At 44.4% G+C, this 25,212-nt stretch overlaps 2 protein-coding genes across 5 annotated transcripts in view; one reads left to right on the top strand and one right to left on the bottom strand.

The window, feature by feature from the left end:
• Positions 1–1,307, bottom strand: part of GRM4 (glutamate metabotropic receptor 4) — a 506,939-nt gene extending 505,632 nt beyond the window's left edge. The window contains exon 1 of the mRNA XM_077334409.1: positions 1,071–1,307. The gene's annotated coding sequence lies outside the window, so the exon portion shown is untranslated. The remainder of the gene's footprint in view (positions 1–1,070) is intronic.
• A 99-nt stretch (positions 1,308–1,406) lies between these two features.
• Positions 1,407–25,212, top strand: part of HMGA1 (high mobility group AT-hook 1) — a 32,247-nt gene continuing 8,441 nt past the window's right edge. The window contains exons 1-3 of one of the 4 annotated variants that reach the window (XM_077334420.1): positions 1,407–1,807; positions 22,638–22,749; positions 23,946–24,026. In XM_077334420.1, coding sequence (XP_077190535.1) covers positions 22,648–22,749; positions 23,946–24,026 — 183 coding nt within the window. In that variant the 5' untranslated portion in view covers positions 1,407–1,807; positions 22,638–22,647. Of the gene's footprint in view, positions 1,808–2,362; positions 2,686–22,637; positions 22,750–23,942; positions 24,027–25,212 lie in introns of those variants that run through there. The other 3 variants (XM_077334419.1, XM_077334418.1, XM_077334416.1) reach the window with 3 other exon arrangements.

Here is a 25,212-nt window from a genome sequence, read left to right on the forward strand (position 1 = left end):
GGAACTGGAAAGGGGCAATGTGTAAATAAAAGTACGGTCCTTCTCCAAGGCAAATATTCTATTCAGCATCTCCAAAGTGCATTTGCCCAGTTTTGTCACAAGAACTTTCAAAGAAGCATATTTCACACAAGCCTCATATTGTGGTTATTATACTGCTATACCATCTATAACGATTAAGCTTCCCGATGTTTAAACCACATCAGCCTTCCTGTCATTTAAATCAATTGCTCTTGCCCTGTCCTTAGTGGGTCAAGGAAGTTGTTGTTTCCCTCTTTCTCCTGATAACTTTTTAAAAAGTCAAGCTACAATCCTGTGCATGTTTATATGTAACTGCATTGAGACTTCCAAACAGGAGTGCAAACCACCTGAAGAAAACAATGTTGTGTCCCTTTGTAACAGAGGCTTAACCTGTGGTGGCTGAAACTGTTCATAGCATGGAAGTAAATAACATTCCCAGAAAGCCTCTGTTAAAGGGACCAAACATTTTACTCCAGGTTATTGGCAGCCTACCTGCAATAAAACAGTTTTAGCCCAAAGTTTCACATTTGTACACAGGTACAAATTAGGAACATTCCTGATAAAAGAATTATATTGACACAATCATTTTAAAGTGGTACTATCCACTTTAAGCAATACTTTTGCTTTCCAGTGGAGAGAGCTGAGACCACACTTAAGGAATGCAATCCTAAGCAGGTCTACTCAGAATCCCACACAGGTCTGTTCATTGAGGCTTACATCCTCAGAATTCTTTGGACAACACTGTAGCTTTCCAGTCAAAATAAATGGGATTTGGAGGGGGTTGTGTCTGGATTTAAAGTGTGATAAATGATATTGGTTTTTTGCTATTGGTTATGCCTCAGAATATGAAGGAATGTTGGGAAACAAAGCAGCCATCCTTCCACTCATAACTCTACTGGGCATTATGTATTGTGAAAATACTTTTGTACTTACAGGACAGCAATGCAGCCTAATTATTTAACAGAGGGGCATCCCTATCAGCTGACAGTAAACATCACAACACCAAGTGCAACCACCAAAACCAGGATATCTGAAGATAAAATATTGCTTACTAGCAATTTCATCAGTTGTGCGATTTAGTCAAAGGTAAAACTTCAGGATCGTGTGTTTCCAGCCCAAGCTCTCCCAAACCACAGAAGACTCAACTGCTCTCTTTCAAGGAAACTGAACGCTTTTTTGACGCATAAAGTTTTGGGAGGCGGTAGCTGCTGCTGCTGACTCTGAGAAGTGGTCTTGTCCCTTCTCTAACCAGCTATCTGCCACTTTCCACTCCCGGGCTGGCTGCAAAATGAAGCAGTCCTTTTAAATCACCCTTGCTGGCTTCCTTGCGTTTCCTCCACCCACAGGTGATGATGCAGTTTCCCTTTGGCTCCGCCCCTCTCCCCTTTACCCTCTCGCGCTCTCTCTCTTCCATTGGAAGGGCTTAGCTCCCCTCAGTCAGCCTGCCCTTATTTAATTTGGAGTGTGATTTGACTATTTTTAGCTCCTGGATTCTTTCCAGGAAGACTTGGAGGAGGATTTTTTTTCCTTCCTATTTTTTTTTTAATTCTGTAAATGATTTTGACCCAGCTTCCTTCCTCTTGGAGCATTTTTTAAAAATTTATATAAATATAAGAGAGGGCCTGCCTGCTCGTGCGCTCTCTTTTTCCAGTGCGAACCTCTCTCTCTGCCTTCTTATTACAGCTCTCTGCATTTGCAACCTTCAGCAGCCAGAAGGGGGGTTGATTTTAATTTCATCACAGCACACGAGGGGGGGAAAAACTACAGAGAATCGCGAGTAAGAGCAATTGTAAGTTTCGGATTTCTTTTTTTTAAGTTTGGTGTTTATTTTATTGGAATTTTACAAAATAAAGAAATACGTTTAGCAAAGTATTATTATTTCTAATTGCCAAAAGGAGAGAGGCTTCTCTCTGGGTTTGGAATTTGGAAGCGAGCAAGGCATGCGGAATAATGCACCCTCTTAAGCTTTTATTCTCATTGAGCATTGGAAGGGGAGGAGAGGAGGAGGAGGAGGAGTGTGTGTTTAAAAGCCACGGGGGGGAGTTGCTTGCTGGGAATGGCGGGGGGGAAAGTGCCCTGAGGATTGCAAAGGGCAATTGTAAAGGTGGTTCTGTTAAATGCCCAGGCACTTGATCCCGCTTCCTTCGAGGCGGTGGCGGCACGGGCGCAATTCTGCAGCAGGTCTCGGCTCTGATGGCTGGGATTCCTCTCCCCGGTTGACGCTGGGAAGGGGGGGGGGTGGAAGAGCCGCCTGTGGGAAGGGCTGCAGTTGCTGTGCCTGAAAGGTTGGGCTCAGCTCCGGCTGCCTCTTGCCTGTCGCCCGTGGTCGGTAAGGCGAGGGCTTGTGGCGACTGGTGGTTCAGGTTGCCCTCCCCCTCCGCAGTTCTTTTCCCGAGGTCTCAGGGCAAAAAATGCACGCCGGGGCTGTTTCCATTTCAAATCGCGCGACACGACTTTCCCCCTTATTATTATTTTTTCGCAATATATGTCTTCCAATAGACATGTAGATCTGGAATCTTTTTTTTGCAAATAGCAGGTAGTGCATTGGGCTTACTAGAAACACCCCCTTCCGCTCTGTTAAAGGGGAAGGGCTCAGAGCATGGATTATTCCCCTTTAAGAACCTCGGTGCATATCGGTGCTTCGGTGTTAAGGATGCCTAGAGCTCGGTAGGCTTCAAAGATACCTTTATATATTATCTTTTCTGGGGTATTTGAGAAACCAGACTAGTTTGGGACTTGGGGTGTGTATGGAGGGGTGTTCGCGTTTGATTATGAAATGTGTGTGGGAATTCAGTTCAATGGGAGGTGGCGTCTGACTTGCTTTTTAATTGGGAGTTCTTGTTAAGTCTTGTTGGATGCGTGGGGGATGGTTAGATGGTCTGTGTACATTTTGGAAATGTTAGTTAAAACTAAAGGTGAAGGTTGGTGTTTAACATGCCCTTTGGGGGCGCTGAGTGGGGGGGACCTTTGTGCTATATCTAGTAAGGAGGGAGTTTTGTGGGTGAATTTCCCCCAAGTTTAGACCTTGTATACGTATGCTTAATTTCCGTTAGCAAGAAAATCTGGGAAGAAAGACCGTCCCCCTCCTAGTTCTACACACACACCCTCCCAAAAGCTTACAGGACACTTTAAAGGAATTCTTTCCTGGCCATTAACTCTTGACAAGGGGACCACACTTCACCCATGATATCCAGGCCTCCTAGCCTTAAATGTATATCCCCTGCAGGACAGAGTGCTTCAAAGGTTCCTGGGTTATTGTTCTTCCTGTGTGGCTCCCCCCCCCCTCCCACCTCCTTTTATCACTTCCTTTTATTATCCCGGCTTTAAGGGGGTTGTTGATTTAATAGTGCATCTTATGGGGCTTCAAAGAGTCCTCTTGGAATGCACCCATTAATGGAGCTCCTGTGCCACAGCTGGTCTTGTTCTCAATCAAAGGGGCTCTTCAAGTTTCTGATTTTGTTTTGTGTTTTTCCTCTCCTTTACATGTTGTAAGAAATTGATCCAGGGAGGTGCCCTTGGGATACCACACAGTTTGGGGAGAAGGCTAGCCATCTTAGATTGAAGAGAGCTATGCTAAAGGAACCCCGTGTCTTCAAAACATTTGTTTTTAATCAGATAGAAGAATAGGAGCTATGGCACAAGTAAAATGTTAGTACATCCTAAGGGTGTGGGAACCTGAAAGTGGAACCAGCCATTATATTGAAAAAAATACTGCTGTTTTTCAGGGTGACAGGTTGTGGTTTCTGACATTTAACTTCTTTTGGGGTGCTGAGATGGCTCTTTAATTTCTTGAGATGTTAAGATCTGTTCACAAGAGGATATGACCTAGCAGTAGAGCAACACAGCTGATCAATCCAGTGGCAAATTCACACTGAAGAACCATCACCACTAACCATGAATTTTGTATACTAGGGTATCGTAGCTTATACTTGCTGTTGTGTGGCACAGAGCTGATATCTATTAGGTGGGGTTGTATACATGTGAACAGGCAAATATGAGTCAACCAGTTGATCTTGCACACATAATAGTTTCAGTGCTGTAATAAGAATTTCCTGTGTCCCAGAAGACATTTAGTTCTGTGCCATATATGATTATCAAACTGCCTTTTATAAAAATTCTACTTTTTGTCTGAAAGAAAGAGGATCAGATGTTCCTTATTTGGCCATGGCCACACTTTACAGCTTGGCTGGCTAACGATCTGAGTTTGTTATGCTAGAAATTTGACTTTCAGTCATTACTACAGTATAAACAGACATTTATATTGCTATATAAATAAATTTCTTTGGATTAAAGGCCACTTCACTTCACTAGAACACATGAAAATGTATGCTGGAAGGCAAATTTTTGGCTGTTAAGGTGCTGCAAGACACTGGGTTATCTTTGCTCACTTTCTTGAGTCCTTATGCAGTATTCTTTACTGGCCTAGTTGTAATTGTAATTTATGTAGTGTTCCGTGTAAATCTCCCAGAGCCGCAAAGAATGGGCGGTATAAAAATCCAAATAAATAAAAAATTGGTAGCATCACTGAATAATGGTGTTGTTTATATGTGCATGTATGTACTCATGAATTCTATGCAAACTGCAGCTATTTTATTTGCCAACATAGTACTCTTAGCATCTGTTGTGTGCACCACCCAATCATTTTACTATGGGGAACAGTATTCTCTAAGAGAACACTAACTAGTCCTGCTCTACGTAGCCTAGAACAAAACAGCTATCATGTTCAGGTGCATATTTATTGCTAGTAAGCTCTTCAACCCATAAGCACTGTGAATTCTCTACAAAAAAGTACAAGACGCTACAACGGCAAAGATATTCAAAGACACAACTCAATTGTATCTGCATCCTTCTATGCCCCCCATGTTCGTGTTAATTTAAGTATTTTGAATTTTTTTATATTCATAGGTGTAATCTGTGGACAGTAAAAAAGGGGAGGGGGTCTAGTGGCCGTTTAAGGCTAACAGCATTGTGTTCCAGCAGAAACTTGTTGACGAGAGCCTACTTCTATTCCTCATTAGGCAGAACTTTTTTATGTAGGAGGTATGAATGAAACACAGACAGCCATGCGATGCAGGAAGCACAGAGGAAGTAGTAAAATTATCATCTAATGCATCTATTATTTATAATATTTATATATATACCAATTATCATTACAATAGCCCTATAGGCTAAAGTGAGTGCATGTGACAGGTCCAAGGCTACAGCAAACTTCGATGGCCAGCATGGGGATTCAAGAAGAAGAGTTGGTTCTTATATGCCACTTTTCTCTAACCGAAGGAGGCTCAAAGTGGGTTACAGTCAACTTCCCTTTCCTCTCCCCACAACAGATACCCTGTGAGATAGGTGGGGCTGAGAGAGCCCAGATATTACTGCTCGGTCAGAACAGCTTTATCAGTGTTGTGGCGAGCCCAAGGTCACCCAGCTGGCTGCATGTGGGGGCGTGCAGAATCGAACCTGGCATGCCAGATTAGAAGTCCACGCTCCTAACCACTACACCAAAATGGCTCAAATCCGATTGGAAAAAGTGAGGTCACTAGGTAACACCTGAAATGGGTGTGGAGTCCTAGATTTTGCTGAAATAATTAACCCCTTTTGCATGTAGGAAATTCAGTTATTGTGCCCCCCTCCCCTGTGATTCATGCTGAATTCTCCCTTGGGAAGGAAAACATTGACATTGAAGTTGGCAAAAGTATATCCTGAAAGACTGAATTGTTCTCACTGGTTTCTAATTGCTAGAGTTCTTGATGTCCATTTATTCTTCAGAGAGATTGACCTAGGTATCTTACAAAGGAAGTAGAAGGGCTTTGTGACATCTGGTGTCATATTGTACATTGAAGGATAGGAGGCCAGATAAACTCAAGGGAGTATGGATGGTTTTGTCAGGTACTGTGATGGTATTGCTTGAGTATATGTGGGGACCAAGTTGGCATCTTAGTTTGGGTTCTTAGATGTGTATCTTTCTGGGGGCTCCTATTTGAAATAAGCTGTTTCAGGTTAGGAAGTTGTCTTGCAAGCAAGGAAAAACCTATAATCCAAGACAGGGATAGTCAACCTTTGGTACTCCACATGTCCATGGACTACAATTCCCATAAGCCCCTGCCAGCAAATGCAGGGGCTACCCCTGATCCAAGGCATATGTGAGAGCAATAGCATATTTCAGTTAGAGTAAGATAAGTATTCGAGTAAGATATGGGTAACCAAGTTCTAATTCCCCACTGTATACTGAAGCTTGTTTGAACTTTAGCCAAGAACATTCTTGCAGCCCTCCCTAACTCACAGGGTTGTTGTGATGATAAAATGGAGGAAGGGATAATGTTATAATCTACCTTGATTTTTTTTTAAGATAGCTGGGATAAAAATGTATGAAATATTCATGCTCGCTTGTACATCACTGATGATGCACCGTACTGGTTTGAGCTGACAGCTCTAAGTTGCAACCAGTACTGTTCTGTTATCTCATTTGGGTCGGTCCTGTGTTAGGCTGTTTCTGGATAGTTTTATTGAGCTGTTTGTTGGTACTGTAGTTTCAGGAACACCACTAGTAAATCATTTTGATGTGAGTCCCTATCCAAGGAACTGGAGCAAGTGCAGTTGTAATATAGTGCTTCGCTTGTGTCCATCAAATAATTGTGTCCAGCAAATATTTCTGCTTGGACTGAGTATACTCTGATCTTTGCGCTCAAATTGTAATTTGGTATTTTTGGTGAGAAAGACAGGAAGGTGAAAATGCCTGGTTAGGTTCAAGTTGATAGTGAGGTTAAAGTTCATGAAATCCTGGTAGAATCTCTCAACCTTTTTCCAAGGTGATGATGTAGAACAAAGTTTGAATCCAGTGGCACCTTTAAAACCAACAAAGTTTTATTCATGTAAGCTTTTATTTCCATACACGTTTCCTCAGACACAATGAAATGGAAATTACCAGTCATACATATAGGCAGAGGGAGAGCAATAAATTAGTAAACAGCATAATGAAGGTGCTTAACATATCTAAGGACCATACAAGAATAACAAGCTAAGTTGATAAAGTTACCATTTGTTTGGGTTTAATTCTAGGAGGAAACATAGTGGAGGAAATAAATATGTCAAGATTGGAAACTAATCTACAGATGTATCATTAACTGTGGAATGCTGAGAGTAATTTACTGAGACTAAATAAACTACTATAAATCAGGCATTAAGGTGTTAAAATGATCTGTGACCATGTGTTTTTAATTGTTTTTAATTTTGTAAATTGCCCCAAGTTGAAGTGAGAGAGGCAAACTATAAATAAGGTAATAAAAAATAAAGATTTAACCTGTTTCCAAATGAAAAGTAGTGATGGGTGAGGACCAGAGATATAAAATTTCTGGGAATCCTGAAGCCACAGGGGAAAACCTGTTCTCTTCTTTTTTGGATAGAAACACAATACAACAGAAATACAATACAAAATACAATGAGAAAAATTACAATATGCGTAATACATATCAAACCTAACCTACTTTTGAACAACATAAAATGCATCATAACTTGGTTAGTGTATAAAATTGTACTGTTTATATGTTTATGGAATTTAAATGTATCAATATCAATTTTGAAAAGAATTGCAGACTGCTACACTCATAAATTTTTGCCATCCAAGAGGTAGGAGGGAACGTTAACAATAAAAAAAAGTTCTGTGGTAAACAAAGACTGCATTATTTGGAAAGAAACTCAATAGGTAGGATTGCCAGCATCTATGGATACTAGCCTAAACTTCATAATTGTGAAAATGCTTTAATGTGTTAAACAAATTATAGTATATTAATTGTTGGTAAAATTATTTACATTTAAACAAAAACATGATAAATGCTGTGTTTGTCTCAAAGTATGTATTTTTAAGTGTTCCCCTAAATTTCCCAGTTTTTCCACTGAAAGAATAAAATCCTGAAACTTTTCGTACTATACATGCTCATTGTGGAAAAACCTGGTCCCAAGAAGTATTTTACTCTTTCCATTTTTCCCATTGAAATAATTCAAAAACAGACCTCTGGAAGAAGTTTTCCATATGGCTTTTCCATCTTTACTGAGGACAGAGTGACAAGGCTTGGTAGCAAGATGTGCTGTGGAATAGAAGAAGAGTTAGTTCTTATATGCTGCTTTTCTCTACCCGAAGGAGTCTCAAAGAGGCTTACTTACAGTCACCTTCCCTTTCCTCTCCCCACAACAGACACCCTGTGAGGTGGGTGAGGCTGAGAGAGCCCTGATATCGCTCCTCAGTCAGAACAGTTTTATCAGTGTCGTGGCAAGCCCAAGGTCACCCAGCTGGCTGCATGTGGGGGAGTGCAGAATTGAGCCCGGCTCGCCAGATTAGAAGTCTGCACTCCTAACCACTACACCAAACTGGCTCTCAGTCAGGATAGTATTCCTGGTGGCTTGCAGTCTGTTTTAATATGCCTGTATCCCTTACTGAATTTTAATATCAATCATTGGGAGGCTTTTGCTGGATTGTAATTTCATGAAGAAGCTAGTGGTGGTTTCAACTGACATTAAAATCAAGTGGGTAGTCATGTTGGTCTGAAGCAGCAGAACAAAAAGCGGCACCTTTAAGACCACCACAAGTTTTATTCAAGGTATGAGCTCTCATGTGCATGCATACTTCTTGACATTGTATCTGAGGAATTTGTTGGCCTGCAAAAGGGAGCATCTCCACCAGGCATTTGGTTGAAGTCAACAAGAACCAACAGCTTCCATGGGGCCCCCGAGCCTCCATCCCATGAACCTCAATATCCATGAGCTTCAGTGTCTTGAACCAACCAACCATGGGTTCATTGTATGTTATGGTTATGAATTCACTTTTCTCACTGTTTATTATCTCATTGTTATCTATAGTTACCAATTCCTTTGTATTGTTCATGTTCCTATGATTGTGAACCGCCCTGAGCCGCTGGGGAAGGCGGTATATAAATGTAATTAATAAATAATAAATAAAGGTGACACTGGACTCTAAACTTGTTCTGACATTAAAATAATAATATCCAGGTACCGGTCAGAACATTTCTGAATTCTTCTGCTACTGATCTGAAAGTCACCATTGTCCTGCCCAAAGGAGAATCCAGCATGAAAGTGTGGGATTTGATAGTTTCCATTATCAACTTTGATATTGGAACAGTATTTATCTTGAATTGAACATGGAAGCAAATTGGCTGCCAGTGTAATGTTTTTAAATTCAGTGTACAAAATTCTTAACCCCTGTCAATAATCTAGCTGTTGCATTCTGTACCAGTTGTAGCTTTCCTTGTCCTAACATGGAGCTGCCTGGTTCATGGAGGTGGTGTAAGTCAGGTTTTGGGTGGTGTAAGTCGATTGTTTAACACAGATGTTAAGTAACAGTGGTAACATTGCCGAGCCTTATCGAGCTCCACATGAATGTTTCATAATAAATAATTTCTCCGTACAGTCAAATTAAAAGACCAAAAACAATTTAATGCCATACTTCTAATACCAACTACATATTCCAGGCATCTCAGAAGAATTACATGTGGATTACAGTACTGAAAGCACCTGATAAAGATAGCAGGACTATCAAAGAAGCATTGTCCCTGCCTATTTGAAGTCTGAGATTGTTCACTAGAGCAGTGGTCCCCAACCTGCGGGCCGCGGCCCGGTGCCGGGCCGCAAAGGCCATGGCACCGGGCCGCGGCTCCCTCTCCCCGCCCCGCCCCCGCAGTAAAAAACTTCCCAGGCCGCAAGCTTGCGGCCCGGGAAGCTTCTTACTGCGGGAGGCGGGGAGAGGGAATCAGGGCCGGGCCGCGCCTGTGCGGGCCACGCCCGCTCGGCCCGATCCGCGGGCGCGGCCCGATCCGTGGGCGCGGCCCGGGCGCGGCCCGATCCGCGGGCGCGGCGTGGGTGCGGCCCGCGGGCGCGGCCCGATCCGCGGCCGTGGCCCGCACGGGCGCGGTCCGCGGGGGCGCGGCCCGATGCCCTGCCGGTCCCCAGCCTCGGAAAGGTTGGGGACCACTGCACTAGAGCAACTAAAACGATCTCTGTGCCATAGCCAGGCCTTACAGAATAAAAAGGGTCAAGGGCAGATAGTCGTCCAGAAAATCCTGAACTTGCTTTGCTATTATATACTCAAGTACATTCTCCACAAAAGGAAGATCAGCAACAACCCTGTAATTGGCCAGTATTCCTGTGACCAGTGAAGGCTTCTTGATTATCACTAATCAGTGCATCTTTCAAAGATACGGGTAAATCTCCTGCTATCAAAGATATTGATGATCTTATCTAGTAGACTCCCTACTTAAACAAAGCCACTTTTGGATCAGATGCTAATTTTTTATTTCATAGTTTTGTTAATCTCATATCAGTTTATTAAAAATACTTTTAGTGGCTCCTCACATACAGAAGTAAGCCCCTATATTATTGTGTGATGTGTCATAGTTATACTTAAGTTTTAACTGGTGTCAAGTGCCATATATAAAATAGCTTTAAGGAATTTTCTCTCATATTAGCTTAAATTGTTTTGTTGTTGTTGTTGTTTTGCAAGGGGGGTCCTTCCAAACAGCCCCCAGCATCAATTTGTTTCTGATAGCAGATCCCTTTCCCAAGCATGATATTCATCCACTTATATCACCATATGTTGTTTTAATTAAATATTAACTATATTAAAGCACCTGTCTTGTGTGAACTAAATTAGACTAGAAAATTAGTTTTGCCATACGATGCCTGATTTGATGTGTTTGAACTGAGATGATCTTTTGGCTACCTGAAAAAAGTTGCTTTTTCTCCTCCTGCTTTATAAAAGCCCACTGGATCCCCCGTGTTGATATTACTGATACTTGCTTGAGTTGTAAAAAAGTGAATGATACAAGAAGGTTATTGAGCGATACAGGTGTGGCTAATTTTGCTCCCTAATGTATCCAGATAAGTTATGTACATCTAATTAGTGGAAGCAACTGGGCATTTATCAGGTAAACTGTGGTACACCCACTGCTGAAAAAAAAACATCTCTAGATCCGCGAGAGCCTAATAACTACCGACCCGTCTCGCATTTAGCGTTTCTGGGGAAGATGGTAGAAAGGGCAGTCGCAAACCAACTGATGGAATACCTGGAAGAAGCTTCGGTCCTAGACCCATCCCAGTCAGGTTTCCAGCCTGGCCATGGGGTAGAGACAGCGCTAGTCCCCCTGACGGCTGACCTCTGCTGCCAGTTGGACTGAGGCGGGTCGGCACTGCTGATATTACTAGACCTCTCAGCAGCGTTCGACACAGTCGATCATGAGCTCCTAGCCTCATCGATTCCGGAATATGAGGGACAGCCCTTCAATGGCTGATCTCCTTCCTCCGGAATCGTGGACAGAGAAAATAGAGAAAACATCAGACCGCCGACAACTTACTTGTGGAGTCCCACAGGGGGCGGTCCTCTCTCCTATTCTATTCAACATTTTAATGCGCCCTCTCACAACTGGTACGGAAGCTTGGGCTGGGTTGCCATCAGTATACAGATGACACCCAGCTCTTCCTCCTGATGGATGGCCGCCCTGACTTTCCCCCAGTAATATTAGCCAGCTGCCTGGAAGCAATGATGAGATGGCTCAGAGTCGCCTGAAGCGCAATCCTTCAAAGACGGAGGTCCTGTGGCTAGGTAAGAAGGGCTCATGTGAGGAAGCGCGCTTCAGCTCTCTCCGCCAGGAACCTGGGTGTGATCCTGGATGCTTCTCTCACAATGGAAGCCCAGATCACGAAGGTAGCACAGCTGGCGTTCTTCCATCTCCGCCAAGCCAAGCTACTAGCTCCCCACTTGGCCCCAGAACACCTAGCCACAGTGATCCACATGACTGTCACCTCCAGGCTGGATTTCTGTAACTCGCTCTATGCAGGCCTACCCTTAGCCTTGACCCAGAAACTACAGCTGGTCCAAAATGCATCGGCCAGGATACTCGCAGTGACACCGTGGAGATCCCACATCCAGCCCATACTACAACAATTACAATGGTTGCCAGTTGAATTCTGGATCAGATTAAAAGTTCTGGTAATTACCTTCAAGGCCATACGCAGTCAGTGTACCTGAGGGACCGCCTCCCTGCCTATGCCCCCAAAAGAGCTTTACGCCCCGCCGCCACCAACCGGCTAACGGTGCCTGGCCCAAAAGAAGTTCGCCTGGCCTCGACCAGGGCCAGAGCATTCTCTGTCCTGGCCCCCACCTGGTGGAACGAGCTCCCAGAGGAGATCAGGGCCCTGACGGGACTAAAACAGTTCCGCAGGGACTGCAAAAGGGAGCTCTTCTACCAGGCGTTTGGCCGAGGCCAGGCTGGCCAACCAACATCTGCAGGGCCCCTGCCCCCCCTCCCCCCAGAAAACCACTAAGACTCCTGGACCTGTTTGAGTTGCAACTGTTTACGTTATGATATACTGTTATGTTATACCCAGTTTATCAATTAATAATAATGTTATATGTATGGTTTCATGTATAGTTTTAGTTATATGTAAACCGCTCTGAGCCTTTGGGGAGGGCAGTATATATAAATATGAATAAATAAAAATAAAATAAATAAAATAAACTTATTTCCTGCATCTGACCTCCTGTCTTCATTGTTGAATAAGGACTTGAGATTTTTACTTGCTATATGTGTTAGTCTGTTTAGCAAATGTAGTTTAGGACAACAGCTTTATGAAACCAGCGGTATTCTGCATTTTTCAAAGCCTACCGTGATGTATCTCCTGGGCTTTCAGAAGCTCTGTGTATAGCCCTATAAGATATATTTTAGCTTCCAGAAGGGTTTTCTCTGGGGGGTTTTTCATTGTAGATTAACATACTTGCTCATCTGTACTGAAATCAATAACACTGAAACCATGTTTTCATAGGACTGCTCCCAAAAGAAAATATTTAAAGGGTCTTAAAGCTGTGAGTAATATTTAAAGAGTGTTTATAGGAGTCTGTGGTTTCTTTTCAAAAAATCTTGAGGGTGTTTTTGTTTTTTTGTTTTTCTACTTTTGAGTCACTTCCACAAGTGAACATGAGTCAGTTTACACATTTGCAAAAACTAGTCAGACCTTGTCTGTACGTTTGGCTGCGAGATGTATGCATATTAACTATATCATTCCAAGAGGTTTTGGAATGCAGGCTACTAATTTTAAGGTCATAAAATCCCACTTAGGAATCCTGTAAAAATCCATGCTGGGTCATTCAGAACTTTTTGCAGCTTCAAATTAATTATTGATTTATGAAAAGACAATTTGCAAGCCCTGACCATCCTAAGTGGCAATTTTGTTTTCTATTCTGGCAACCTGGAAGCAGTGACTGGAAGAGAACAGAGCCCAGCACTGTGGCCTAGTGTTGAAATGTCTATTCCTACCCTTCTGTTTGATAGAGCAGGAGGCTCTATGGTTGTCTCCTCCCTGTGATGTGTTTGACAGGAGAGCCGTGAGTGTGAAAAAAGGGAGAAGAGCAGCAAGAGTGCAGAAAGCAAGACTGGGCTAGAATAGTCATGTAGAAAAGAGTGAGTCATTCTAGGCTCCCTGTAAGGTGGGGGATTAAGAAGGAATGGAACTATGTGTTGAAATATATGAGATGGACCAAGCCATTTTCTAGGCCTACTTACTAATTTATTTGTTTATTCATTCAGTTTATATACCACTGTTTATAGCTTCAAATTCCTATTGGCTCCTCTACAACTGCCATCCTCAGCTAGATTTTCCAGCTCCAGGCTGGTAAGTACCCAGGCCAGCCTTTCTCAACTTCTATACTGTTGAGAAACCCCTGAAACATTCTTCAGACTTCAGTGGTTGGGGACCACTGCTCTATATGGCACCCGTTTAAATACTTGAAGATGTTTATCAGATCCCCTCTCAGTCGTCTCCTCTCCAGGCTAAACAGACCAAGCTCCCCCAACATTTCCTCATACGTCTTGGTTTCTAAACCCCTATCTTTGTTGCCCTCCTCTGGACATGCTTGTCTACATCCCTCTTCGATGGTGGTGCCCGAAACTGAACACAGTACTCCAAGTGAGGCTGAACCCGAGCAGAGTAAAGTAATATATAGTCATATCACCCAATAAATGTTTATCACATTTTAAAGAATGTATTAACATTTAATTAGCTCCCACCCATTCAGGAAACCCTTGCATGGCCGTCAGGAAACCCCAGGGTTTCACAAAACCCTGACTGAAGAAGCCTGACATAGGGATTTGGGAGGAGGGTAAAGCCTGAGGAGGGAAGGGACTTCATCAATGGTCTATAATGTCATAGATTTTACCTTACAAAGCAGCCATTTTCTGCAGTTGCACTGAGTTCCATTATAATAGCCACCCTCTGGAGGTTGGCAACCCTACCATCACCCCTTTCCAAATGTGATACCCTGCTCTGGTTTTGAAGCCAGGACTCTGTTCTTTCCTATACTCTTCTACTGCCTCTTCCCACCCCAACCCTCAGTTGGACCACTTGATCAAAGAGGCAGCAGTAGTGATGATGTGGCTTTGGAGGCAAGGCAAGCCAGACCCTGGTTCCACCCTGCACCATGGCAACCTCTTCAGCCTAGTGGTCATTTCCCCACATCATCCTTTCTGTGCTTGCCTCGGAGAGCAACCCCATGGCTTAACTTCCCCCTCTGTTCTCCTCTTCCCATATTGCAACCTCAAAAAAATCTTTGACCTTCTGTATCCTCTTGCCACCCATCACAGACACATGCAAAGGCTCTAATCCACCTTCATTCTTTTTGCTGAGATCCCCGTTCTTTCTTTTGTTGATTTCCACTCCATTAGAACATGTATAAAAGGGAAAGGGAAGTGTGTCTGCGGCCTTGAAGCAAATGGAGTGGAGAAAATAATCCAGCTAAGCAACTTTACAGAGCTCAATAGGAACTTGGGGAGGTTGGCCACTCCCAAAGTTCCTGCTTGTGCTGGTTGTACTTCTGGGTGCCCCCTAAGTGCAGCCGCCTGATTATAGTTTAAGTTTATTCTGCCTTCCTTAGTAGTCTCTTGGTTATGTGGTCCAGGTTCATGGAGACTAGTTCTTAGGCTAAATGAGACAGTTTTCTAAATACAGAGGACAGAATAGATTGTGCAAAACTTGTGGAATTCACTGACACCTGATGGGATACAAATTAGTTCAGTGGACTTTTAAAAGGATATTCATTCTTAGGTTTTCCTTTTTGAACTACTTAGTAGGTTGTATGGAGAAGAGGCATAGAAATTCTCTACAAATAAAGATAGGGTAGACAAATTTGGTCCAGGCTGCTTGAATCACAAGGAAAAGTAGAGTACAAAATGTTTAATTAATATATGGATAATTTAATTTGTTTAAATATACCTTCTCAGTATGAGCCTCTTGTGGCGCAGAGTGGTAAAGGCAGCAGAAATGTTGTCTGAAAGCTCTGCCCATGAGGTTGGGAGTTCGATCCCAGCAGCCGGCTCAAGGTCGACTCAGCCTTCCATCCTTCCGAGGTCAGTAAAATGAGTACCCAGCTTGCTGGGGGGTAAACGGTAATGACTGGGGAAGGCACTGGCAAACCACCCCGTATTGAGTCTGCCATGAAAACGCTGGAGGGCGTCACCCCAAGGGTCAGATATGACTCGGTGCTTGCACAGGGGATACCTTTACCTTCTCAGTAGAATGAAATATTTACCCCCACCCCTCCAGTCTACTCACATCCTTAACACTATTTCGCTCCCTTATATATTTGGGAAACAGCCTCCTGTGAGGAGACTGTCCGGGGCCCTGTCTGTCCAGATCCACTCTGATTGGCCCTCCCCCTCCAGCTCCCACACTCCCTCCTTGCCTGCTAGAAGCCTTGTGGCTGTAGCCTCCATTGTCGCTCACAAGGAGAGAGGCAGTGACAGGGCTTTGCTGCCTGCAGGTACGGTCCTGCTGGGAGGGAGCCGGGGGGGGGGGGTTGTAGCCTCCCTGCGGGCCACAAAGGCCACTTGCTGCCAGTGGGGAGGGGAGGCTTTCCACTCCCTTTAGCCCGGGAAGCACCCTTACAGCAGCGAGAGTGCTTGCCAGGCCAAAGGGAACCTCCCGCGGCAGCACCACCAGCAGGGAGGGGGAGGGCTTTCCACTCCCTTTAGCCCACTTTGTGGGCCCAAGGGAGCCGTGGCCACCCTCTCACGCCCTCCTGCCTGCCACCCCTTTCAAAGCCCATTTTCAAAATGGGCTTTGATACTAGTAGTTAATATAAAATCCAATCAGTCCATAAGCATCCTATTGTTATCGGTGTGGGGGAGGTACTGGGTTTTACAGCTGCAGGGTAGAAAACTCTCCTTAGCTACCAAGCTCACCTTCCATGTGTGGACCATAGTATCAGATTTTTAGAAGCATAAAAGGTTTCATATGCATGCTGTGTTAAGCAAATATAAAGGTGTGAAAATAGGTCTTACCTACTGTTGCAAGAGGCATCTGTAAACTTCACCAGACATTAACTGTGATGGGCACAGTTAAAGCTTTTAACCTACTTACTCCTATTTCAAACCTTTGCATGCTGAGAGCTGCAAGATTTTGATGTTTCCATTACCATAGGCACAACACCTAGTTATGAGGACAAGCACCTTAGTTAGGCATCTGGTCTTGTGTAATTTGAATCAGGTTTGAGTTTTTCATGTTTGTGGAACAGCTTATGCAAGACAGAAGCTGTGTATTCTGCAATACTATTTTTTGTAGTAATGCCACATAATCCTTCCAGAGCCAAGTATATGCTCCTAGGCTTTCAGTATCTAGACTTCTGGTCCACTCTGGTCCTGTTTCCTCTGGCAGCATCAGACATCAACAATCTTCATGCCCTTTGATCATAACTATGATTTGATTTCCCAGTCAGCACCGAACATCCACTGCAGCCTTTTCTGGTAAGGTGTGTGTGCATCTGGCATTCTAACAGTATGTTGCATACTGCCCGGAGCCAGTCTCTGGGATAGGCAGTATAGAAATTAAACTAACATTATTTCTTTCCAAGAGGCAAGGAGGAAAAGTGTCCCTGTGTCTGCATCTATGGAGTGCTCAAAATGTGTGTATATGCTGAGGGTTTCTTTATTCTTCTGCACTGCCCATGAGGGAAATCTGTGTTGATCACCATGTATAGATACTGTTGTCCATAAACCACCTGTTGATATAAGAGTGTATGGTCAGCCAGACACTAGGTGCTGGGCCTGTGGTGTCTGTCTGCTGGAACTGGATGTAAGGTGGTGCCCCTTGACTGGCATGCCAAACTTACACAGTGCTGAGTATTGTGTAGGAGTTCATGTGCAATGAGTTGTCCTAGTCCTAGGGTCGCCATGGCAACAGTTCTGCAGGTAGCCACCCTTTCTGAGGCCTTATTTCTGGTGACTTTTTGATCCTGACTGCTCTCAAGATAAAGAAGTGCTACTGCTATAGTGGGTTAGGGTGAGAGCTTTAATATCTGGAGAAAGCCTTCTACTTCCTCCCTGTCCAGAAGCATGTTTGGCTCAAAGGGACTTTTCTGTATCCAGAGCCTGGCATGGTTGGCATGGCAGTAGTGGCTCAGAGTTCTGGCCTTCAAGAGGGGGGGGGGGTCTAAGGCTAATATAAGTAGCAACCTTGAGAAGTAGGGTGCGCTCCACTTAGGTTTGCCAGGTCCCTCCAGACAGCCAGTGAGGGATAGGGAGTGGGCTTACTGGGAGTCTCACCTGATTTTCAGCAATGTCCTCAGTGTGACTTCCACTGGGGAGAGGAAAGGGAAGGCGACTGTAAGCCGCTTTGAGCCTCATTCGGGTAGGGAAAAGCGGCATATAAGAACCAGCTCTTCTTCTTCATCATCACCAGGATGTGATGTAGGCATGTCAGGGTAATGCTCATTTTGGGGGGCAAAAACTCTGTGATAGAATTCACTTCTGCCACAGAGTTTTTGCCCAATGTGCCCAGTTACCAGAGTATCTCCAGGTCACATTGAGGAAGTTGCTAAAAGTTTGGATGAGACTCCCTTTTTTGTAGCAGCACAAGCCCCCCCCCCCCGCCCACCGCAAACTGGTCAACTGATCGGCCGCGGAGAGGTATGGCCTGGGAGCAGAGAACCCCCTGTCCCCACTGGGGACTCCGGCATGCCAATCCCCACTCCTTCCTTCATTTGGAGCAGCCAACAATTGTAATAATCACAAATGTATGAAAACTTTATTTGCATTCACACCAAATTGGGAGGACTGGCAAATACTCCAGAAGACAGAGACAGAGTTCAACGAGATCTGAACACAATGGAAAAATGGGCAAATGAGAACAAGATGCAATTTAATAAAGATAAGTGTAAAGTTCTGCATCTGGGTCAGAAAAATGAAAAGGATGCATACTGGATGGGGGATACGCTTCTAGGTAACACTGTGTGTGAACGAGACCTTGGGGTACTTGTGGATTGTAAACTAAACATGAGCAGGTAGTGTGATGCAGCGGTAAAAAAGGCGAATGCCATTTGGGGCTGTATCAACAGGTGCATTACATCAAAATCACAAGATGTCATAGTCCCATTGTATACGGCACTGGTCAGACCACACCTGGAGTACTGTGTGCAGTTCTGAAGGCCTCACTTCAAGAAGGATGTAGATAAAATTGAAAGGGTACAGAAGAGAGCAAGGAGGATGATCTGGGGCCAAGGGACCAAGCCCTATGAAGATAGGTTGAGGGACTTGGGAATGTTCAGCCTGGAGAAAAGGAGGTTGAGAGGGGACATGATAGCCCTCTTTAAGTATTTGAAAGGTTGTCATTTGGAGGAGAGCAGGATGCTGTTCCCATTGGCTGCAGAGGAAAGGACACACAGTAATGGGTTTAAGCTACAAGTACAACAATATAGGCTAGATATCAGGAAAAAAATTTCACAGTCAGAGTAGTTCAGCAGTGGAATAGGCTGCCTAAGGAGGTGGTGAGCTCCCCCTCACTGGCAGTCTTCAAGCAAAGGTTGGATACATACTTTTCTTGGATGCCTTAGGATGCTTAGGGCTGATCCTGCGTTGAGCAGGGGGTTGGACTAGATTGCCTGTGTGGCCCCTTCCAACTCTATGATTCTATGTTCTTCAAAACAAGGACAGTGATCCCATACAAGCACATTTGTCCCCTTTAGCACTGGGCAGAATGAAGTGCTGACCATTTCATTCCCAGAGCAGTTTGACTGGCTATTATGATTATCATTATTATTAATTATTATTATTATTTCTTACCCGCCACTCTAGATATGCCAGGTCGTGGCTGCTTACAGCATAAATGGCCCCAAAATATACATACGAATGAATCTGTAACCACTCCCACGGTATTAAATAAAAGGGTAAGGGCAATGTGGGAGGAGAAAGGGCGGGCTCTGTCTGGGATAAAAACTTGGAGGGCCCAATCAGGAGCTGATTGGGCCCTCTGAATGTCCATCCTGGGTCCAGCCGGGGAGTCACCGCGCAGACACAGAAGGATGGCCGCGCGGTGAGTCCACCGCCCGGGTTCTCCTCCCAATAGGGAAAGGAGCAAGGACGCCGCGTCAAAGACATGGCGTCCCTGCTCCTTTCCCACCCCAGGCCCCTTGCTCAGGAGCCTTCTGCCAACCCAGGCCACCTTCGCAGCATCCAGGACACTGTGAGGGTGCCCTTGGGACCGGCAGAAGGTCGCGCCACCCCCCACTGACGCAAAGAGCCCTCTGCCGTCCCCAGCCACTCCCTTGCAGCGTCCTGGATGCTGCTAAGGAGCTACTGGGGCCGGCAGAAGGCTGTGCCGCCCCCCCCCCCGGCCAAAAGCCTTCTCCCGGCCCTCCCCCCACTCCCCATCCCAATTCGCCCCCCCTCGCGTCTCCCCCCCACGGCCCCTTCAAATAACCCCCTCCTTTTCCCCTACTCCCCTCCACCTACCTCCCTGGCTGCCTTCCTTCCTTCTCCCTTGCTTCCTCCATTTCTCGATATCTTCCCCCCAACTTCCCCTCCCAATTCCCCCCCTCGTGACTCCCCCCCACGGACCCTTCAAATACCCCCCTCCTTTTCCCCCACTCCCCTCCAAGTCCACCTACCTCCCTGGCTGCCTTCCTTCCTTCTCCCTTGCTTCTTCTATTTCTCGATCTCTTCCCCCCAACTCCCCCTCCCAATTCGCCCCGCTCACCACTCCCCCCTTAACACACACCCCTGTCCCCTCCAAGTCCACCTACCTCCATGACTGCCTGCCTTCTTCCTTCTTTCCTTCCTGACTTCCTCTACTTCTCCATCTACTTCCTGCCTATCTCTTTCTCCCTCTCACTCGCTCTGTTTTCCCCTTCCTCTCTAACACACTTCTTGCCTTCCTACCTGCCTTCCTTCTATTCATCCCTTCAACCACCCCTTTCCCTCCTTTCTCACTCCCATCCCTCCTTCCCTCTTCAACCTTCCTTTCCTCCCTTATTCTTCTCTGTGCTCTAGTGCCCACTGTATTTCAGCTACAGCGGGCTTAATTTCTAGTAAATAAATAAACAAACAAACATGGTTTGGATGATGTAGTGACTGGGACATTCAATATCAATGTTTTACTGGTAATTGGCAGGTGGCAGTGCAGTTCTAAAAGTTATACCCTTCTAAGTCCTCAATCTTCTGTGGAATTGGAAATATATAACTCCTTTTAGGATGGCACCATGGAAATCTGTAAATCTGCTTAGAATGGCGAATGTATTTGCCTCACAGAGGCGGTGTTAATTATTGTTTTAACACTTGTGATAGACGCTGAGAAGCTGAGATGTTAATTTATGATTTCTGTCATCTGTCTCTGAAAATTTCATTGTTTAAAAATCTGAAGATGGAATGTTTTAGCTGATCATTTAAAATCCATAGACCAGCTAAAAAGGTGCTCCCAATTGGGCTGCAGACAAGATCAGAACTATATTGCATGTTCTTACCAAAATAGCAGTGCCCAGTGATTCCTTGCTGGCATTCCCCCCATTGCATAGTTGGGTGTCTGCATAACCTAAAAATAATGTTGATGTTCTTTTTTTCAGAAATATTTTCCCATGTGTTGGATTGCAATGGAAATCTGCAAAATTACATCCTTCTAAATCCATTGAAGTCAGTGGGCTTAGATTGTTTAGGATTGCACTATTAAATTGAAAGGAATATAATCCAAATAACGTGCAGCATAAAGATGCAGATTGTAGTTGGCTAACAAAGCAAATCCAGAGAGGGTCAGATGGTGATATTGGCATAGTTTGAATGGCATAAAGCATGTATTAATATAAGTTAGATGTAAACTATTGCCATCCTGGGCTCTGAGAGTGTTAAATGCAAATACAAATGGAGAACAAAGGAGTCATGCCAGATTGCGGAGTATGTATACCCACCTTTCTAATAGCATTGATGCCAAGGAAGTTTACTGTGCCATTTTATTTTACAAATTAAAACAAAATAATTGAATATGAAGAAGAGGAAGAGGAAGAGGAAGAGGAAGAGGAGGAGGAGGAGGAGGAGGAGGAGGAGGAGGAGGAGGAGGAGGAGGAGGAGGAGGAGGAGGAGGAGGAGGAGGAAGAGGAGGAGGAAGAGGAGGAGGAAGAGGAGGAGGAAGAGGAAGAGGAAGAGGAAGAGGAAGAGGAAGAGGAAGAGGAAGAGTTAGTTCTTATATGCCGCTTTTCCCTACCCGAAGGAGGCTCAAAGCGGCTTACAGTCACCTTCCCTTTCCTCTCCCCACAACAGACACCCTGTGGGGTGGGTGAGGCTGAGAGAGCGCTGATATCACTGCTCAGTCAGAACAATTTTATCAGTGCCGTGGCACTCAAAACTTTGGTCTTTTGCTTCGAACAAGCATAGCTATCCACCTAAATCTTTATTAAGAACAATTATTGCAATAACGTAGAGTATACAAGAAGAAACGTAGTTCAAAGATTACAGTAGATACAGTATCCAATCGTTATAATTCTTAATATATATGCACAGTTTTTGCCAGAGCACCTTACTTTTGGACCAACCCCCACACCAAGGCATAGAATCAAAGAATCATAGAGTTGGAAGGGGCCATACAGGCCATCTAGTCCAACCCCCTGCTCAACCCCCTGCAGATTGCATTGAGTGAGCAGTCTTGCAACAGGGCCATCTGAAACAAAGACTTGTCAGATTTGATCCCGTCACATCATACAACAATGATTATGTGAGCCATTCAGTTTTGTCCGACTTTTGGCAATCCTAAAGTTCAGCTGTCTCCAAGTCTTTTGATCTTGCGCCGCTTCTTTCAGTTGTGCATTTAGCAATACTCAAAGGTTATTAAAATATAAGAGCCAGTTTGGTGTAGTGGTTAGGAGTGCGGACTTCTAATCTGGCATGCCAGGTTCGATTCTGCACTCCCCCACATACAGCTAACTGGGTGACCTTGGGCTCGCCACGGCACTGATAAAACTGTTCTGACTGAGCAGTGATATCAGGGCTCTCTCAGCCTCACCCACCCCACAGGGTGTCTGTTGCGGGGAGAGGAATGGGAAGGCGACTGTAAGCCGCTTTGAGCCTCCTTCGGGTAGGGAAAAGTGGCATATAAGAACCAACTCTTCTTCTTCTTCTATATATTCAATTATTTTGTTTTAATTTGTAAAATAAAATGGCACAGTAAATTTCCTTGGGCACCAAGGTTAGTTGTGGCAAAATGTGCTTCATGCCCTTACTTACCTGGAGGATAGTGGTCTTCAAGCATTCATCTTGGCTTCCACCTCATCTGAGTTGAACATATTGATTTTTGGTTTTGGCTTTTGCTTTTAGGCAAGGAAAGATGAGTGAATCCAGTGCAAAATCAGGCCAACCTTTGGCGGCCAAACAGGACAAGGATGTCTCTGTGAAGAGAGGACGAGGGCGGCCCAGGAAGCAGCCTCAGGTTTGTGGACTGCTCATGTTGCTGGGGAAGGTTTTGAGATGATGATGATAATCTCCTTGGCAGTTGATAGCCATTGTCACTGACATGACAGTGAGAGCATAGGGAAGGGCAGTACCTTGTTACACAGCACAGTTGTTGTCACTGTGGAATGAAACATGAAGGTAAGGATGAAAAAGAACAGACTACTATAGGTATCTTTCATTATTAATGCCAGCAAGTCTCTTGGAGGGAAGGCCAGTCTGTCATTGACAATTATGATGCACTGAATCCTTTCCCCCATATGAATGCCATTTTATAAAAGCAATATTTGTATGGATTCAAATGTTTTCACATATCATTGAGTAATGATTTCTCAACACACTATAGCAATTGTTTGCAACTGGATTTTCCTATGTGAAACATGAAGGTACACTGATCGCCAAAGTGCATTATGCAATGATATGTGAAAGCAGCCTAAAATCTCAGGGGATCCTTTGGTGCTCGGTAAGCATTAGAAACTCATTGTCTCTGGTATACCCTCTGATCTACAAAAGCATAACTAAGAATGACAAGAACAGGTAGAACTCATTATGCCCAGCAGTTAGAACTGCAGTAGAATTCCTAAAAGGCAGTAACTCTAGTCTCAGGGAGAAAGAACTCTCCCATGCTAGAGAAACAGCTCCAGAACTTCACAGGCCTTCCTAATGAGTCTAGGAGCTCTGCATTGTCCCCTGTAGTACCATTTCCTATTCAGAGATCACTTTGCATGAAGGGGAAGAAAACATGTTGCCTATAGTACTTGAGATAGTGCATCTAGGTACAGTGTGATCTATTTTGTTTATTTAAATTTTATTTTTAGCTCTCCGCTTTCCGGAGACTCCTGGTAGGTTACGTGTACATATAAAAGTCCCAATGAAACTCATCAACCCCATGTAAAACAAATATAAGATGGCAGCGTAACCTCCCCCCCCCCCAACTTAATGACTGGGCAGCAAAGTCTTTAGCTTTTTAGTTCTTGATATTAATAATTGGAAACAAGAGTATAGCACCTATATTACTCATAACTATAAATTGTGTTCTTTTAGTGCAGATTGTTGTGGTCACATTTGTGAGGGGGAAGCAGAAGGATTTTAGACTGAGGCAGGTAGGGAGAAAGCAGCTAGCATGTTGGCCTTCATTCTACTATTGCTGACTGTTGTGTACTTTCTTTGTAGCAGGAACCTAGTGAGGCACCTGTCCCCAAGAGACCACGTGGCAGACCCAAGGGGAGCAAAAACAAGGCTGCTTCAAAGGGAAGGGTAAGTTGGGGGGGGAGGGCTTTAAACTCCAGTCTACATTTGAGTTCTCATCAACTGGGAGTAACTTTAAGGCTGCATCTGAGTAATGTCTTAACAAAAAAATCCCTTCCTGTGGAAGAATGAATGAATCACTCACGTGAAGACTGAAAGACATTCTCCCAACCTTCTCTCCATATGGTGTCTACATATGCTTTATTATGACGGATTAAAAATCACAACGCTATAAGCTTTGGCATTTAGTCTTCATGATGTTATCCCAATATTCTGGTATAGATGTTTCTGATGGGCTGAAATGTCTTTGGGTTTTGTTTGCTTTGGGTTTTGTTGGGGAGGGTGGAGACTTTCTTTTCTGCTGTGTGGATTGAACTGAAACATCAATCCAGTAAGTTTAAAGTGGCATAAAGAGATGCCTTTATTCTGTGGAAAATGTTTTGTTGGCCTACACAGGGCTCTTGGGAGATCTCCCAGACAGACACAGGCAGGAAAGGTTCTCTGCTGTGCTTTGGCAAGTGTGATGCATCTTTATGTCTTGAGAACTGGATAGCGAGGACTTCCTGTCCTTACTTCTCCCTTTAATGCAAATGCATTTGAAGAAGGGAATAAGGAGCAGAGAACCTGCCCTTTTCCTGCCAACTGGACCCCATGGCACCAACTGTTTTCCCTCTATTTGGGTTTTCAAAATGAGCCTGGGCATGGGCACAGCATTGCCTGAGGAGAGTAGAATGAGCAGGTGCAGAAGGATTAGTTCCCACCCGTTCCCCAGAACTTTGTCCCATATGTACCTTCCATTTCCACCTTCTGTATTAAGCAAACATGGCAACAAATCACGTATCCACTAAGATGGCCCCTAGTTTAGCTCCATCTGAAAAAATACTGTATTTCAAAAGAGAATTAGGTTTCAATTTTGACTCCATTTTGATCTTGAGAGAAAAGAATGAATCGAGGAGTCTCGCAGACATCAAAACCTAACTTGTTTTGTGTGGAAGGCATCAGAATTAGCCAGGCAGCTGGTGACATTTGCTTTTTGTGCATGTGTGTCCTGGCAGGTGGCCTACACATGTCTTTAAGGGGAGGGGGTGTATTCACTCATTTGTGTAATAGGAAGATCATAAATTAATGTAGGGGACTAGAAAGGCATGAACCCCTCTCCAGCTCCAGGGCTCTTAAATTCCTGGCCCCATTGTGT

This window comes from Paroedura picta, chromosome 4, assembly GCF_049243985.1.
Source record: "Paroedura picta isolate Pp20150507F chromosome 4, Ppicta_v3.0, whole genome shotgun sequence".
Classification (NCBI taxonomy): Eukaryota; Metazoa; Chordata; class Lepidosauria; order Squamata; family Gekkonidae; genus Paroedura; species Paroedura picta.